Raw genomic sequence first — 19,549 nt, 5'->3', positions numbered from 1 at the left:
CAGAAGTTTATCAAGAATCAATTCACCAAGTCAGCCTTTGCAGGAGCAAACTGTGCCCGAGGACCTCTTTAGTTTCTTATGGAAACCAGCATTTATTCATTCCTAGTCAACGCTTTACATGTAATGCAATTCACAAGTCTACTCTCTTTGCAGTGAGCACTAAGCAGACAGACATGTTTGAGGCCATTAATGAGTATTTCTTCCCAATAATGTCAATAGTTTCTTATTCCCCATTATTCAATTCCAAAAATAGTATCTGTGAATATAAAAACTACAATTTCCTAGTTAAGTATTCAGAGACAATATAGTTAAATCTTATTGAAAACCCATCCTTAGTAAGTTCAAAACAACTTTGAAGTTACAATAAGAACACCTGTTTCTTTCCCCTCCTGGTCTCCCAAGGATATCCAATAAGTTATTCTACAAATAAATCACTATGCTTTGTACTGATGTAAGTTTGTACCAACCCTGCAATTTCCCAAAGGCTGCCTCAGACTCCCGCAGAAATAAGACAGGAAGTGAACTCATTCCAAGCAGGGGCAGGAGACCAGAGCGGGAGGCAAGATTAGAGGCAAGGAATGGGATAATTAGAGCTCAAAGTCAAACTGATGTTTTAAAAAAATCTAAAAGGCTTTTTGGGGGGTGGCTGGAGAGAGATGTAAGCAGTTTACCGAGACCACTGTCTCCATGAGGGGAGTCCAATGCTACAAAAGAGGCGCTTAAACAAGCTCACGGAGACCAATGTTCCCCCAGCCTCGCTCTGCAGGAACCACCATATTGATGTGTAGTGCGTTAGCACAAAGAAATAGTTAAAATAATGAGGGCTCTATAAAGTTTGATTTTAAAATTCTCATTCTCAAGATCCTGAACAACTAACTGTTGGAGGAAGGGCAAAAAGAACAGAACAAACGGCTCCCTAACCTAAATACATCCCCTGGAATCGATGCCTGTCAGTGTCTTCTCCCCACACTAAATCCAGGGTCTCCCGGGTTTCAAATACTACGATTCACGGCCCAGGTGAGTGTGCACTGTCAGCAGGACGGTCACACCCTCACAAACAGACCGTTTGAAGACGTGGGAGGTTCGCATATAAAGTCCGGGAGGCAGAGCTGCCCAGAGACAGGTGCCGTAAGCAAGTCACAAAGCAGAGCTGGCTGTTGGGAGGCACTTCACGCTGACCCAGCTTGGCAGCGGTCCACTCCCTCAGGGGAACGCGGGAGCTGTGAGGAAGTCTGTACTCAGAGACACGCACCACTCCCATCCACAGCACCGGGAGTCGCCAGCAGCGATCTTAGCAGAGCGTGAGGCTGGGGATGTAATCATGAGGCTTGCCTTTTAATTCTCCTAACTCAGAAATACGGGCGCTTAATGCAGTGAGCTCTTCGCCCTGACTGAAGGGAAGTAATCCTATTAAGAGCGGAGCATGCTTGGGAATTTACCTGCTTCGCTGTGGGTCTAAGGACTGCAGGCTGACTGGGCGATGCCACAGATGGCGAGGCAATCTTGGCAGAGTTGGTCCCCTGTCTGAGAGCGCTCCTGCAAAGGCTCATCTCCCAGCGCGGGAGATCAGCAGGCAGGGGCTGCGGGGGACCCGATACCTACCTGCCACTCTGGTCTGAGGTCCATGTGACTGACCGCCCCTGGGGTTTGGTTCGGTACCGTATCCTTATGGCATGAGGAAAAGCCGTAGCTGTCTGAGCCCCTGTCTTCCTGATCTGCAAGCTCCACGTGTCAGTGTCAAACAGGAGTTCCCCGCAGCCAGGAGCCAGGCTGCACCGAGCATAATAGTCTAACTGCTCCCTCCAACGATCTGCAGGCAGAGCCACAAGTGCACGTACAATCTGATTCCTGAGCTCAGAAACAACCGTGAGCTTGGGAGACCTTGTAAATTTTTCAATACCTGGCACAGCAGCAACATCCACCTCCTCAACCCTTAACACAGATAAATCACAGCAGTCCAACACCAGCAAAAAATCCTCACTCCCATGATTCCCTGTGTCACAGCAGTGCTTCGAGCTAGAAATCCCGTAAGTCTGTTCCTGGTTGTCATGGTTACCATCTTTACCAGAAGTATCTCTTTCACCTTTACCACAAATTGCAAAATCACTGTATCCCATTTGAGACAAGGAGGTCCTTGTATCTGCCACAGGAACGTGGCAGGGTTCCGGCTTCCTAAATTCGCAGGCTTCGTCTGACTCTGACCGGCAGGCTTCCTCGGTGGAACCACTCTTCTTCCTGGGTCTGTTTCCAGACTCCAAGAAAAGCACTAAGGTGCCATCGATGATTTGACTTTCAAAATCCACATCTAAATCCAGGACATAGTGCTTCACAAGTATGTGGCTGGTGTTGGCCATGAGAGGCAGGTCATCTCGAGAAGGGTCCAGCTTTGTGTCCATGGTGTGGGTTGTTGAGAGCTTTGTTAAACTCTCAGAAGGGGCTTCCTATCTGCCTTACTCATTCGGAATTGTAAACGGCTGTCTGTCCAAAAAAACCACACAAAACACCGATTCACAAATTATGGTTCCACAGCCTTCAGGCCCCTGCCAAGGAAGAAAAACACAATTAGACAGAATTCCAAGACCCTAAATGCTCCTGTAGCCACTGCTCCTTCAAAATGACCACCTTCTTCAATGATCCCCCAATGTGGTAGAAGCTCATGGCAAGCAGGCTGATGAATCTTTGTGACTGGCATCAAAGAAAGCTGCATTATGGGTTTCTAAAAATATTCCAGTTACCAATGGAATGGAAGGGGCTTCCACAGAGCCAGAAGAATCCTGCTCCAGACTTGAATATTCCTTGTTTTGTAATAAAAGAGCAACTGTTATGCAAAAGCATAACTGAGCATCACTGTACCTCTTGTTTTAAAATATATTAAAGGTATCATTTCTAATTTTGTGCATCAAAAGATAAGTGATTGTTTCTCTGCTGTGATTCTAAGTAACAAAAGTGAATGAAGGCTAAATGGCCTCATACATTTTATTCTTTGAGAGTAATAATTTAATACATATAATGCAACTCCAGGGATTAATGTACTTTTCACATTAGGACCACTCTCATATCAGCACTTCCAGTAAATTACAGGAAAATGAGCCAATTTACCAGGAGTGCATTCTAAGTATTCCTCTGAGATTGTTCATGGAGATTTTTCAAATTTATAGTTAAATACTCAAGGTATATCATTACATCTTAATAGCTGAAAACCCATTAACATTCTGGAGAATAGCCTTCTTATGGCAAACAAAAAGGTCTTCTCATTTGAAAAAAAAAGTATGCAAATACCTATAAAAAAGGAAGGAGAGAAATTAAAATGTAGAAACAGATGTTGCAATAAAATGCCCAAGTTCTTCATAAAAGTTCTGAATCAAAATGTATTCTTATTTTATTATAGCAATCCAGTTAAAAAATTTGAAATTATTTCAGTCCCTGTTGTGTACCTAATTTGTTTCAGCATATGCTGTTTATTATTATTCTTTTACCAAAAGTGGAAAAATAAGTAAAAACTCTAGCAGAGTAGGTATATTTAAAATAATTTTTGTATTTATAAATATCAGGAGGTATTTTTTTTATCATCTACAAAAATTACTTGCTTGACTTTTCAAGTAAAATTGAGCCTTGCCTTGTTTATTCTGTTTAACTCCTCCTCACTTCCCTTCTGACCTTCTTCATGTCTACTAGACTCTTATTTCCCTTCCCTCCAGAATCTCATTCCAGTAATCAACGCCTTTGACTTTTCACTGTCCACCTCTCCACAGGCCATTCCCTCATGAAAATCTCGCCCAGCCTTAAAAGATCTGGCTTCCTGCAGCCTTGCACAATCTGTTTTCATGCGATTTTTCCGGTCATGGAGACCACACTTCTTTTGCATCCTTGACCTGTAGCCAAGGGCCTGTTCAACACAGTGCTCCCTGAAGAGGATCCCACACCTCCTTGCTTCCTGGACTAAGCAATGTGCCATAACTGGAGTGCTCCTGGCTTCCACCTCCCATATCCACCTGCCAAATTCTATTCTCCCTCCACAACCAATTCAAGTGCAATCCCCTCCCAAAATCCCACCCTGCTCCCTGCTATTCCTCTCCCTACCAAACTGTACATATTAACATACATTTTGACTTTTAGGAGTAATAGAAATTGAGAGAAATCAGAGATGCAAAGAAAAGTCTGAGATTACTTCATGGAAAAGCTGGTACTTCCCTTGGTCCTGAAAAGTCAATAGGCAAAGGAAGTAGGCCAGAGTGTTTTTTCTTTGCTTCATGAAAGCGACTGAACTTGTGACCCAAAGAATAATAATCTATAGTAATAAAAGTGTAATATGCAAGTCAACCGAACGGCCAAACAGCAGAACGACTCTCTGGACGACCATACAATGACAAGCACTGTTGCCAGGCCAGCCAAGGCAGGTGCAATGCGATTGGTCAGGAGCCCCGCCATCGCCCCATGATCGCCCGCAGAAGGGGGCCCAGACCCCTGACCGGTGCTGCTGCGGCGGATGGGCTGGGCCTCCCTCTGCTCGGCCATCGATCACGGGGCTCCCGGACTGCGAGAGGGCACAGGCCAGGCTGAGGGACCCCCTCACCCCCCGAGTGCACCGGGCCGCTAGCCTTCAATAAAGCCATTGGCTATGCCTATGTAATGAAAAACATGGATGTTAAAAATTCACCCTGCTGGTATTTGGGGCTGCTACCATGTAGTATTTTGTTGATTGAACTCTTTAAAAAATGTTCAATAAAATAGAAATCCTGAATACATACACACACACACACACACCTACACACACACAAACACAAAAGGAAAATCTGAATCAGCTGGGATAGGATTAACTTAGTAGCTATCTAAACTACCATATTTACAGAAGTATGGTTTAGCATTTGTAATAGTACTAACATAACCATTCATTGTTCAACCCTAACAAATTCCTTCGTTTATTTCTGAAAATTAATATAACTTAAGAATAAAATATATTCCATGGAGCAGTTTTCACCACTCTGTCCCTAGTGGCAAAGAACAAGCCTACCTTTGAGTTCTATCTATCCATGCCTGTCAACATCGTCTTGTTTGCCATCCTAACTGGCAATCCTTTGGTCCTCTTCAGTGGATTCTTGATTATATTCCCCATAGATGCAATTCTAAATCTTTTCTTCTTTTAATTTTCCAATTCCATGCCTGCTGAATCATTCTCAGATAATTATCTGGCCTCCTACTTTACTGAGATGATTTTGAATCTCTGACGCTCCAGCATGCCTCAAAGATCTCTAGTTCTGCACAACTATTGCTTTCTGCTGATTCAGAGGAAACAATAGCTCTTCTCAACAAAGCTAGTTCCCCTCCCCTGGAATCCCAGCTTTTGGGATGTGAGAGGGCCAAATAAATAGCACTCTTCTTCACCTTCCGAATTCTAATCATACTGAGAAATGAGATAAGGAGAGAGACCAAAATATCACCAGGTTTACTGATGAAGGCTAAACTAAGTGATATGGTTTAGTGTGGGAGCCAAAGACACCTGAAAACCGAAGCCCCAAATTCGATAGATTTATCTGTAGGGTCATGGGCAATGCTGGCTCAGGTCAAAGCTCCCAGACAGGAGGTACCCTCTCGGTAAGGCAGAGGGAGAAGTAAGGACAACAGCCCTCTGTGGTTAGGATTGATGTCCAAAAGCAAATTTAAGGAGCTGAGCTGAGCAGAGCACACCCAGTTCCTTCTTTCCAAATTTACCAGAATGTCGCTCTACGTCCTGGCACAGGGGTGGGCAAACTTTTTGACTCGAGGGCCACAGTGGGTTCTTAAACTGGACCAGAGGGCCGGAACAAAAGCATGGATGGAGTGTTTGTGTGAACTAATATAAATTCAAAGTAAACACCATTACATAAAAGGGTACAGTCTTTTTTTTCAATAGTTTTATTCAGTTCAAACGGGCCGGATCCGGCCCGCGAGCCGTAGTTTGCCCACGGCTGTCCTGGCAGGTAGAAGTGCCCGAGGAATGTTACAGTAATTAAGAAGAAAACAGGAAAGGGAACATCAGATATGGGAAAGAAGTGTTCCCACCAACATCACCCTCTCCCATGAATTTGGAATCTTGTTTCATTTGACATTTTTTTCTCTTGCCAACATTTTGTACTTTTCCATGTCTCCATCCTATTCCCAATGTTTCAACCACCCCCGGGCTGCCATCTTTAAAAACATACACTGCAATATCTACACTAATAAAAGAGAAAAATGGTAATTGGTGTACGGCGATACCTTTTTCATTGGCCTTTGCCCTGCCCCCCAGCCATGATCGGAGAATCAGGCGCCTTTGCCGCCCTGGCCAGTGATAGCAGGAAGTAGGGGTGGAGCCAGCGATGGGAGCTGGGCACGGTTGAAACTGGCAGTCCCAGGAGGTAGGGGTCCCTTGCCTGGGCCTAAAACGAAGCCCACAATCGCGGCGCCCCCCACTGCCACTGCAGGTCCCCGCTGCCTGGGCCGGATGCCTAGGCCAGAGGCGTTAGGCCTGGGCAGGGGCGGAGCCTGCAACCGCGGGGAGCTGGGGGTCCCCTGCCCAGGCCTGACACCTCTGCCGGAGGCCTCAGGCCTGGTCAAGGGGCCGATCTGGTGATTGGTGATCGGAGGGTGATGAGGGTCAACTCCTCTGGCTGAGGCATCAGGCCTGGGTGGGGGGCGGAGCTGGGGATTGGGGGGATATGATGGTCCCCTTGCCCAGGCCTGAAGCCTGGGTCAGAGGCGTCAGGCTTGGGCGGGGGGTGGAGCAAGCGATCAGAGGGAGATGGGAGTCCCCTGCCCAGGCATGATTCCTGGGCCAGAGGCCTCAGGCCTGGGCGGGGGCCAGAGCCAGTGATTGGGGGGAGATGGGGGTCCCCTGTCCAAGCCTGACACCTCTGGCGGAGGTGTCAGGCCTGGGCAAGGGGCCGATCAGGCGATCAGAGGGTGATGGGGGTCAACGCCTGAGGGCTCCCAGTATGTGAGAGGGGGCAGGCTGGGCTGAGGGACACTCCCCTCCCCACACACACACCCAGTGCACGAATTTCGTGCACCGGGCCCCTAGTCTATATATAAAAGTATTATGTTGTACACCTTACACTAATAGAATGTTATATGTCAATTATATTTCAATACAACTGGAAAAAAGAAAAACATAAAAAACTATATTTGGCCCTGTTGCCCATTTGACTAGTGTTAATTTCATTGAACTTAGGAACTGAAAAATTCCTTAGGACTCTCTTAGTCCAACTCTCCAGTTTAACAAATGAAGACAATGAGACCCAGGGAGGTAAGGAAATTTGTGCAAGGTCCTCCATTTCCTTTGCTTTTCCACTGGCTGATGCTTTTCCTTGGAATTCGCATCTCCAGCTCTCGTGGCCATTTCCTTCACATTGGCCAAGTCATAAATCAAATGTCACCTGCTAAGAATTGTCCATATCCCCATTCTACCTTTGTAAATCTTCTTTAAGTTGTATGGACTAGAATCAATCTGTACTGAAATGGCTTTGGGGAAAAGAGAATTTTTAAACCAGCCCCATCGCCTTGGCATGTTTTCTACCTAAGTTATGTATAATGTGTAAGTCTAGTATAATTGTTGCTTATTACACCTATTTTGTCCTTGCCTTAGATTCATGAATGACCCAAATCTCCCTTTTCTGCAACCATAACTCTCACTGACATCAATCAGGGTCACAGTCCCAAATTTAGGGATGAACTGAACTGACTGTGGTTGCAAACGCGTGTATGTGGCCACGTTGAAAGGCTTCTCTCATCAAATAGCAACCATATTTCTAAGCAGTCTGTTGACTTCAGCACTTTTTGCTATTATTGTGCTCCAATTTAGAATGCCAGCCCGTCTCACTGGAGCATTTTTCCATTCTCTGTCATAAACCATAGCATATAAAATTCCCCCTTTATCAAGCCCGATGGTTAGTTTCCAGTGGCTAACCACTGCTGCCTCTGAAATGTGGCGTCTGTTTAAATGATGCCTCAGAAACACCATTAAAGGCTTCGAAAAGCAATATTTAATGTGCAGCAATATTTTTCTCAAGAAAGGAAGGGAGTAGGAAAAGGAACAAATACTAGACAGAGCAATGGCACAGCAAAAAAACTTCCCTACCACCTTCAATCACCCAAACAGAAATGCACACACTCACAAACGTGTGAAATGGCCTCTGAAGAGCCATTCTGGGTCCCTGTGAAGAAAATCATTTCCTTCTCCTTTCAAGCTAATAAAGCGATGTGAATCACTGTCAGGGCCCTAACTCATCCTGCCTCGTTTTACAGTTACTTCCCTCTTCCACTGGTCTAGAAACAACTTGGGACTCCTCACTCCCCTTTGTGTCCATGGCCATGTTCAGTAGAGTACACTGAACACAGTAGGTGCCCAATGAATACACACAGAATTGACATCGAAGGGCACTTGTCATTTCAACGTCTAGTTATTTACAGAACAGAGATTCCAGCCGGCACAGTTTCTAGTAGAAAGTTATTACTTAACAAACACCTTCCTCCAGACAGCTCTCATTTTTATTTCATAGGATATATCAGTACCTGTACCTCTTTATCCCACATCTGTTTTGTTTTAAGCAATGCGGGAGAAAAGGAGACATTTTTGCGTATGTACTTATTACATGGTATTGAGCACACTGTGAGTAGTTTCAAAATATCTAATTCTACAGATTACTTGCACAGGGGAAGACAGCTTGCTGCTCTCCTAGGAGTGCTCATTCTTCAGCACACAGTGACTGCTCTTAATGACAGCCAGCTTACTGCCGAAGCATACTGTTTCTGGACACAGCTCCTCACACTCAAATGCATATAGTCATGGGAGCATAGCTTATTGCTGTGAGATTTGAGAAAATAATTTCAGAATTAGAAGGAATCTTAGAAATCTATATTAAAAAGGTAATACGCTAATTAGACCAGATAGACCGACGTCTTCGGACGTCATTCCGGACATCCTTCCTGACAAAGCCGGGGCCCGGGCGAAGCCACCCAGGGTCCTGGGTGCCTGCCTGGGCAAAGCAGGCCCGGGTCCCAGGTGCCTGCGGCTGGCCAAAGGGAGGGAAGCCCAGGTCCCGGTTGCCTGTGGCCAGCAGGAGGAGGGAATCCTGGATCCCAGGTGTGGGGGGCCAAGGCAGAGGCGGTTAGGGACAACCAGGCAGGAAGGCGAGCAGTTAGGGGCGATCAGGCAGGCAGGCAGAGTGGTTAGGAGCAATCAGGCAGGCAGGCAGGTGAGCGGTTAGGAGCCAGCAGTCCTGGATTGCAAGAGGGTGCAGGCCGGGCTAAGGGACCCCTCCCCCCACCCCCATGCACAAATTTCATGCACTGGGCCTCTAGTGAAATATTTTGTGTTTAGAAATGTCACACTGATATCCTATAATGTATTTCTTTCACTCATGGTTTTGAAATATTGCCATGTAGATACACGTAGATTTAGTGTCTTTTCACTGCCATTTAGTGTTCCTGTATGAATATTCCACAATGTATATATTTCCCTGTGTGTTGTGTGATATATATCATTGAGTAGGCTCTGACTCCAGGTACCCCTATGAATGAGTGATATTCACAATGTCCTGTCCTCAAAAGTCCTACTCAGCTCCTGCAGACTCATGCCTATGGCTTATTTTATGGAGTCAATCTAGCTCACTGGTCTTCTTCCTCTTTTCCGGCTGCCTTCAATTTTCCCCAGCATTATTGTCTTTCCCAAAGAACACTACCTTCTCATGAAGTGCCTAAAGTAGGGCAACTCCAGCAACGTTTGAGGCTTACTTTGTTCTAGGACCCATTGTTCATCTTTCTGGCAGTGCAGAGCTTTCCTCTAACACCATATTTCAAAAGAATCTATTTTTTACTAGAGGCTCAGTGCACGGATTTGAACACCGGTGGGGTCCCTCGGCCTGGCCTGTGTCCTCTCACAATCTGGGATCCCTCAGGGGATGTTGGACTGATGGTTTTGGCCCGATCCCCACAGGCCAGACCAAGGGATCCGTGTACCAGGCCTCTAGTATGCATATAAGATCTTTGGTTAATCTCTTCCTGCCCTCTCCCCTTCCCCCTTCCCTCTGAGATTCATCAGTCTGTTCCATGTTTCCATGCCTGTGGGTTGAGCATCTGCCCCCTGGTGGTCAGTGTGTGTCATAGCTACTGGTCAAACGGCCAAACGGTCGCTTAGGCTTTTATCTGCCCCCTGGTGGTCAGTGCGTGTCATAGCTACTGGTCAAACGGCCAAACGGTCGCTTAGGCTTTTATATGTATAGATAAGCCTTCCTCATTGTCCAGCTTTTGCATCCATACATAGTCATCGGGAATACAAGAGTCTTTAATGATACATCTTTCCTTGTAATGATTTTCCTAATTTTTCTATTGCTACCATTCTGAATCTTAGCCTTCTCTTGATTTCTTGGCTGTAGTCTCCATTTAAATTGAAGACTAAATCACGGTAAGCAAAATCTTTAACAATTTCCCTAATGACAGATAGGTAAGTTCCTCTGAAATTGTCATTATCACAAACAATGCTGCAGTGAACATCCTTGTGCATGTCTCCTGGTGCGTGTGTGCAAGTATTTCCTGGGTTAAATACCCCAAAATTCCATTTTCCTGATATTAACATTGTCAGGCCTGCTGCCTTTTGGTTTGTTTTTCCCCGATATATCTTTCCCATCCCTTTATGTTTACGTTTTAACTGCACTGGTTTGTTTTACCGTGGGTGCCTTTTTAAGCAACATTTGGGTGCATTTTTAAAAATATAATCATCACTTTTGATAACTGAAATGAATTTATTTACATTTATCATGATTCCTGTTGTAACAGCTCTGATCTCTACCAACTTATTTTGTATTTTCTATCTACCATAATTTTCTTTCTTTGCTTTTACTTTTCTGATTTTGGTTAAATTTTTTCTGAATTCTCTTTTTTTCCTCTGCTGTTTCATAAGCAATAAATTTATTTATTCAAGATGCCTATTTAAAGTCAATCTCTAATAACCTTCTGAACAATATAATGCAAAGATCCTAGAAAGTTCTACTACCAGTCTTTCCTCTTCCCCACTCTGTACCAGCTTCCATATTATTGTTGCTAACATACTACTATCACGTTATTTTTAACAACCCTCATCGAACTTTGAAAAAAACCTCAATACTGACTTTTATTTGTTCCCCAGCTTCCTTACTCAGGACTGGTAGAGACATTCCACTCCTTCCTTCAGGGTTCAGCTTTGTTCTAGTTACTTCTGCTGCTGACAAACTAAGCCAAAACTCTGTGGCTTCAAACAGCAACCACTTCATTAGGTGCTGTGGGTCCGGAATGTGGGTAACACTCCACTGGGCTGTTCTCCTGCATCTTATAAATCTGCCATGGAATAGTGGTCCTCAGCTGGAGGATGTGCTTGTCTGACAGCCAGAGTGGCTACACAAAGCCTCCCTAACATGGAGGCTCAGAAGAGCTGGCCATCTTCTATGGCAGCAGGCGGCCACCAGAGCAAGTGTCCCAAAGAACCAGCTGATAGCTGAATGGGAACCTTTCTGATCTAGCCTCGAAGGTCAATGTGGTCTCCCTTTCACCACATTCTATAGGTTTCAAAAGAGTCACCTGGCCAGTCCAGATGCAAGGAGAGGGGCTTCAACTCCATCTCTTGACGGGAGAGTAGTTAGGTCACACTGGAGAAGAGCATGTGAGATGGTAGCTGCTGTTACGGCCATTTCTGGAAAATACAATCTGTCACAATTTCCTTTTTATTTAAATATATATTTAGTAATTCTTTCAGGAGGAGTCTATAAATAGTAAACTCTTTTAACACTTGTAAGTTTGAAAATGACTTTATTACATCCTCACTATTGAATGATCACTTAACTAAGTGTAACTTTTAGGTGGACAGTTATTTTTACTTAGCACTTTATATTTGCTATAATCTGACATCTCCTTTTGCTTATAAGAAGTTTGTTATTAATCTGCATTTCTTGATATGTATCTGTTTCCCCGCCCCCCGGCCCGGTAGTTTTATTTTTCCATTACCTTTCATGTTCTACAGTTTCACTCAATATGTCTAAATGTGGATTTATTTTTATTTGACCTGCTCAAGATTCAGTGTGCTCCTTCAGTCTGAGGACTCGGAAATTCTTTGCGTGTGTAGTGTAGTTTTTAAAATTAACATCATCCTTTGCCTTAATATCTCTCTCTCTCTCTCGCTCGCTCGCTCTCTCTCTCTCTCTCACTCCACCCCCCCACCCCCCGCCTGCTTTCTTCCTCTCTTTAAAAAAAAAAGTAGGGACATCTCAAAAGAACACAGAAAGAGACCTAAAAGAGCTTCCAATGAACAAAGCTGGAACAATCTAAGCAAGAAAATAAATAATGAAAGTATTGAATTAGAGCCCAAAGAATGAAATAAATATCATGACTCTATTCTGATATAAACAAATGATTGAAAAAACAAATAAAATAAGTGGGGGTAGGGATTTACTTTATTTTTCTTACAGAAAAATTCCAAATAATAGATATAGATAGTACCTCGTCCAAGAAGTAGAGCTGACGTTCCCTTCCCTTAAGTAAAAGCTGTATTTAGTGACTTGCTTCCAAAGAACAGAGAGTGAAAAAGGAAAAATGTTAAAGTTACAGCAGAGAAACCTGGCTGGTGGACACAAACTAACCACACTGTTGGGTTAATACCACCAGTGGTAAGTCATAGAGATACCATTATCCCTGATGTGATTCAATGAGAAGGGCACCTTACCACAATCATATTCTTCCCCAAATCCAAAACCTCACTCTAAGCATGAAAAAACATCAGACAAATCTGCATTAAGGGACATTCTACAAAATATCTGACCAGTACTCTTCAAAAGTGTCAAGGCCATGAAAAGCATGTAAAATCTGAAAAAATGTGACAGACTGGAGGAGACGCAGGGGTAAGGGGATAAAATGTTAAGTGGTATCCTAGATTGCATTCTAAAACAGGAAAAAAAAGAACATTAATGCAAACCCTGTGGTTAATGCCAATGCACCAACGTTACTTTTATAGATGAATAAATACACCATGATATTTAAGATGTTAACAATATGGGAAACTGGGTGATGAGTATATGGGAACTCTACCCTATATTTACCACTTGTATTGGTAAATCTAAAAGTATTCCAAAGGAACCATTTATTTTTAAAATCATTAAAAGTTTCCAGATTTGGTGAGATAGAAGTGTAAAGATTCAAGAATCTAAACAAGCCCAGGCAGGATAAACACAAAGATAACCACATCTATGCACATCACAGTCAAACCGTCAAAAAACAAAAATAAAGGAAAAATCTTGAAAGTAGCCAGAACAAAATGACATTACATGTAGAGTGACAATGCCACACATGACAGCAGACTTCTTCTCAGAATGGCACTTGACTACTCGTCAGAAACAATGGAGGCCCAAAACACACTGGGATGAATGAGAGGAGCACATGTGCCTCAAATACATTAGCCCTAAAATCTCATTTCATTAAGAAGGTCTTGTTTTTTCTACTTAGCAAAATGGCAGCCCATTTCTGGTTAAATTATCCAAAATTCTGAGTAAGTAGAGGTTGGGCACTTTCTACTTTATTAAAAATTGGCATTTCCTCTTATTTATTTGTTCATCTATTTTTTTTTATTTCAAAACAAATATATTCTAAAAGACAAACCCTCCCTTCAAAATATCTAGCTCTTTCCTTCTTCGGTAGAAATTCTCATGAATACTGAACAAACTGACACCGCGTGGAAGTAGTTTTCTCCTCAAAGGTTTGAGCAGCTATTAAACTCTCCGGGCCCTCAGACGTTTTCTTTCCGCTCCCCATATTCGTATCTCCCCAATTTGATAGAAATTGCTCACTGGTACTCTTAAACAGTTAAGGAACGTTTAAAGTTGAAGTCATTTTTAAACAAGCCAATCAAAAGGCCACCATTATCTCTGGTACAATTTTAATCTTTGCGTTTAGGATGTGCCAATATGCCTTCAGTCATTTTGTTTGGTTTCTAGCATTTTAACTTCAAGCTTTTCCCCTTTGTTCATTCCTTCTTACTTTTCTTTTACTTCAAGTAAAAATACAGTGGTAAAACATTAGCTATACATTTTAACTGAACAAGTACCAGGATATTCAGATTTTAAAACCCCTCTGGAACCATAACTCTAGCAACCGGCCCCTCCCCATCATATAAATATATGCTACAATAGGGTCTTTCATTGCAAAACTCATACCCGTGAGGCAATGCCATTTATCACTGAGTAAATAATGCAAGATAACATAATGAAAAGGGGATTTTGCTTCATTCCCTTAACTATAAATAAAAATATGTAGCACTTTGCAAGATTACCACATGTGGTATGATATTAACTTAAATACCAATCTTTAAGCCAAACTGTAAATAAGATAAACTGTGCTCTCTGGTCTCAAGTTTTAAACAGTCTCTCTTTTCTTTAAATTTACTGCTTTCATGAAGCATATACGAGTGATGGCATATAATTTGTGATTATGTAATGAAAGACCCAATTGTGATATGTATATTAGGCCCGCCCCCCACCCCCACCCCCACCCCCCTGCCCCAATAAAAGCCCGACAAGTGAAGTTACTGTTGCTGTGGGAATTGTAAAAAGTGCTCGTGATGAAGAGCAACGCAGTGAAGCCAAGTCACAATCGGAGTCCAAGACCTTTTCCTGGATAAAGCAAGCAAACCACTGTCAGCTGTGGCTTGGTTTACACATTACACCCAGTCAGGGGTGGGAGACTGCGGTCTACATGTGAATACCAGAAACAAAAACGGAATCCACCCACATCAGGATCACACAGTCAGTCATGCACTGACTGTGCCTCAACACGATGGGAAGGACGCACGCAGCACCCCGCCGGCCGCCGTGTTTATTCTGGCTGTCATGGCCACAGCTCAGCATGCAGATGCCATTCCTCTCCGGTGCCTAATGTGTTTATGCTCACACTACCAGCAGGCATTGGGTTGCAAAGATCAGATTGGAAGCGATTTCACTGTTTTCAAAGAGAAAAGAATTCATCCCTTTGATTGCTACTTGCTTGCAAAGCAGAGTTTGCTTCAGTGTTCCAGAGTGCCACTTAAACTAGATTACAGCCGTTACGGGGAGAGGATGCCTGGGAGAACTCATTACTGCTCCAGAAAAAAAGACTTCACTTTTTTATTTCTTTTTCAAAAAGCCATACTTGCCCATGGAGGCTGACCGGCGAAGGCCCAGGAAAGGTTATCTACCCGAGGAATTGCAACATCTGGTTCCCCCTTAGGAGATGTCTCTTAATAAACACTGATTTGTTTCCTGGTACTATCAACAGTTAAAGATTTCATAAGAAATACCTAAATTTTAAAACTAGAGAGTAACTGTTAAAGACATGTCAAAGGAACACGGCCAAGAACTAGGCAATCACAGCACAGCCTGTTGGGGTACACCTCTCCTATCAAATGTGACTCTGTCCTCATGCATCCCTTTCTCCCTCCCTTGGCCCTTGTCTCTTGCTTAAGGCACAGTGACAGCTTTCCATTTCCCAGGGGCAAATAACTTGATTGTCAAGATTTTTGAAAAGTGCATTTATGAAAAACTTAAAACTAGCAAAAAGCTGGGAAAACATCTACTAAAAAAATCTGCTTAGAATATGTAACTGACATTCTCCTAATGCCTTGCAATCCTTTTGAGTCTTACTATCCCTTTTTTACAAATGAGGAAATGATGCTTAGAGAGGCTGAGTGCCCAAGGTTACTAAGATTTGAACTCAAGCGACTGGACTCCAGAATGCTCCTAACCTCTATGTCCATGGCAATTCTCAGAGTAACCACAACATGCCACCTTGTATCAAGGTCATTTGGGAAATCAAACAGAGGCCCTCACAGACAACAGCGAAGGTGAGGAGAAACCTAAGCTGGGTGTGAGACTGTGAAGGCAGAGTAATTATGTCAGAGAAGAGAGGGGTGGGCACAAACAATAGACACTGCATCTCCGCCAGCTCTTTCCCAATTCAACTACTTAAAAGGTGAGACAGAGCTGAATGAAAATGAGAAACAGATTACTTTGACAGGTAGGAATATTGAGGCACATTTTATTTTTATTTTTTCTTTTAAATCTTTATTGTTGACAGTATTACAGATATCCCTCTTTCCACCCCCTCTCCAACCAGTTCCCACCCTGCCCCAGACTTTCACCACCTTATTGTCTGTGTCCATAGGTAATGCATATATGCATATAAATTCTTTGGTTAATCTCTTTCTGCTCCCCCACCATCCCCCTTCCCTCTGAGATTAGTCGTTCTGTTCCATGTTTTCATGCCTCTGGTTCTATTTTATTCATCAGTTTATTTTGTTCAGTAGATTCCTTGTTCATTTATTTTGATTTTTAAATTCTATTGTTAATAGATACATATTTATTTCTTCTTCTTCTTCTTCTTCTTCTTCTTCTTCTTCTTCTTCTTCTTCTCTGCTTTTCTCTTGTTGCTTTTAAGATTCTCTTTTTGTCTTTAATTTTTGGCATTTTAATTGTGATATGTCTTGGTGTGTGCCTCTTTGGGTTCCTCTTGTTTGGGACTCTGTTCTTCCTGGACTTGTAAGTCTATTTCTTTCACCAGGTAGGGGAAGTTTTCTGTTATTATTTATTCAAATAAGTTTTCAACATCTTGCTCTCTCTCTTCTCCTTCTGGCACCCCCATAATGCGAATATTGGTATGCTTGAAGTTGTCCCAGAGGCTCCTTACACTATCTTCATATTTTTGGATTCTTTTTTCTTTTTGCTCTTCTGATTAGGTGTTTTTTGCTTCCTCATATTCCAAATCATTGATTTGATTTTCAGAATCCTCTACTGTTGAATCCTTGTAAATTATTCTTTATTTCAGTTAGTGTGTGCTTAATTTCTGACTGGTCCTTTTTCATGTCTTTGATGTTCTAAGATCCCTGAAATTCTCACTAACTCCCTTGAAGCTCTCATTAAGATCCTTCAGCAACCTTATAACCATTGTTTTGAATCTTGTATCTAGTAGTTTGCTTGCTTCCATTTCATTTAGGTCTTTTTCTGGAGATTTCTTCTGTCTTTTCATTTGTGACATGTTTCTTTGTCTCCACATTTTGGCTGCTTCCTTGTATTTGTTTCCATGTATTAGGTAGAGTTGCTATGTCTCCTGGAATTGGTAGAGCGGCCTTGGGTAGAAGGTGTCCTGTAGGGCCCAGTAGCTCAGCCTCCCCAGTCATCTGGGCTGGGCAATCTAGGTGCACCACTGTGTGGCCTATGTGCACAGTCTTGTTGTAGTTGAGCCGTGATTGCTATTGGCATCACTGGGAGGAATCGACCTCCAAGCCAATTGGCTGTGAGGACCAGCTGCGACTACAGTAGGAGAGCTGCTGTGCAGAAGACAACCCTATGGAGCAGGACTTGCGTCAGTGGGGCTTTGGTGCTCACTGAGTCTTTTCCTTAAGTGTGTCCCTGGTAGATGTATAGAGTTGTGATCTGATATGGTCTGAAGCTGTCTACTGGGTGCACTGGCTCTGGGGCTCCCAGCAAGAGCTGCAGAGCAATCTACAGATGGCTCCTGCTTGTGTTGGGCTTGGAAATGCCTAGGTGAGGTCAAGCTGTCTTAGGCCTCTTATTGATAGGTATGGGGCATGCTGACACCAGCTGCTGCTTGTTTGAGAGATTTTAGGAGAGTCTGAAGCCTGAGCCAGGACAGGCCATTCATATGGAAAAGCCACTGCAAACAGCCTGGGTGGGGCTGCAAATTGCATGGGGAAGGATCTCAGGGAATTACCAGGGTGGAGGCAACAGTGTGAGTCAGGCTGATGGAAACTCAGATATGGCTGCAAGGCAGCTCTGAGCTGGGGGAGGTCTCAGTATAGGAACAATGACTGCTGCAAGCACCTGTCAGGGAGAAAGCTGTCCCCAAGTTCTTGCCCCAATGCCAGACAATCTGGTTCCTCCTGTATGTCTCTGGATTCCCCCATACTGTTGCCCCAGTGCTGAAGCTCAGAGGGAATGACTCAGAGTAAGTTCGTGTGCCGGTCCTTTAAGAGGGATTGCCTAGGACTCTAGCAGCCTCTGTGTCACTCAGCCACAATCCTCACTGGTTTTTACAGCCTGAAGTTATGGGGTCTTCTATTCCCAGCTCTGGAACCCTGGCTGGACCTCTGGTGTGGGGCTGGACCTCTTGCTCCTCACAGGAGGCCCCTGCAACTCAGATATCCCTCCCAATTAAAAACATGCCACACGTGGGTGTCGGACCAGCCCGTTCTATACCTCCATACCTCCTACCAGTCTCAGTCTGCTTTCTTCTTTACTTCTCTAGTTGTAGGACTTCCATTCAGCCAGCTTTCAGATGGTTCTGAATGACGGTTGTTCTGTATTTTAGTTGTAATTTTGATGTGGTTGTGGGAGGTGGTGAGTACAGGCGTTTACCTACGCTGCCATCTTCTGGGTTAGTCTCTTGGGACACATTTCAAATTTTACATGTATAGGGCACTTATGACTGGAGCTTTCAGGAGTGAAAGTTGCTCTGGGTGAGTCAGTGAGTGAGTGGTGAGTGAATGTGAAGGCCTAAGACATAACTGTACACTATTGCAGACTTTATAAATACTGTACATGTAGGCTAGATTTAATTTATAAAGCAACACGAGATTAAATCAAACATAAGAGAAAATGATGCCATCAAGAGACAGGTAAGCACAAGGTATATGAGGCTGCTGCCTGCAAAACATGGCATACTGTTATATAGCAAACTTTTTTTTAATAAATAGAGCACCCTCTAAAATAATAAAAAGTATAGTAAGTACATCAACCAGAAATGTAGCTGTCTAATAAAAGAGTAATATGCAAATTGACCATCCCTCCAACACATGAGATGGCCACCCCCATGTGGTCAAAGATGGCCGGCAGAGGAGGGCAGTTGTGAGTGATCAGGCCGGCAGGGGAGGGCAGTTGGGGGCAACCAGGCCTGCAGGGGAGGGCAGTTGGGGGCAACCAGGTCTTTAGGGGAGGGCAGTTGGGAGCGACCAGGCCTGCAGGGGAGGACAGTTAGAGGCAATCAGGCCGTAGCTGTTCATTAGCATTATCAAGTATTATGTACCATACATAATTGTATGTGTTGTACTTTTATACAACCAGAAATGCAGTAGGTTTGTTTACAGCAGCATCACCACAAACATGTGAGTAATATGTTGTGCTACAACATTAAGATGGCTACAATAACAGGATTACTACACATTATTAGGTTATAGGAATTTTCAGCTCCATTATAATATTACCAGGGGTCCGGTGCACAAATTTGTGCACCTTGAAAGGAACTGTGGGCTGCGAGGCTGCATTGGGCACAGGGCCAGGTCCCGGCCCATCCTCTGTGCCCCTGCTGTACCCCTCCCGCCGTGGCCCCCGGCCCCGTATCTGCCTGTAGCCCCGCTCCTGCCACCACTGCCGCTCACACCCGCTGACGGCACGGAGCAATTGGGGCTGGTGCCAGCAGTGGGTGCGAGCAGCAGCTGCTGCCCTGATTGCCCCTCAGGAGCAGGAGGATGTGGAGAAGCCCTCAGGGTGATCTGGGCCCATAGCCGCTGCTCGCACCCGCCAACAGCGCC

At 43.9% G+C, this 19,549-nt stretch overlaps 1 protein-coding gene across 1 annotated transcript in view; it reads right to left on the bottom strand.

The window, feature by feature from the left end:
- AOPEP (aminopeptidase O (putative)) overlaps positions 1 to 19,549 on the bottom strand; it is a 324,231-nt gene that overhangs the window by 284,177 nt on the left and 20,505 nt on the right. Inside the window, exon 2 of the mRNA XM_081103533.1 lies at positions 1,603 to 2,540. Within this exon, the coding sequence (XP_080959659.1) occupies positions 1,603 to 2,396 (794 nt within the window). The 5' untranslated portion in view covers positions 2,397 to 2,540. The remainder of the gene's footprint in view (positions 1 to 1,602; positions 2,541 to 19,549) is intronic.

The sequence above is a fragment of the Myotis nattereri genome, assembly GCF_964212035.1.
Source record: "Myotis nattereri genome assembly, chromosome: 12".
Lineage (NCBI taxonomy): Eukaryota > Metazoa > Chordata > Mammalia > Chiroptera > Vespertilionidae > Myotis > Myotis nattereri.
Note: the sequence above shows the minus strand (reverse complement) of the source record. Positions and strands in the feature narration are given on the sequence as shown.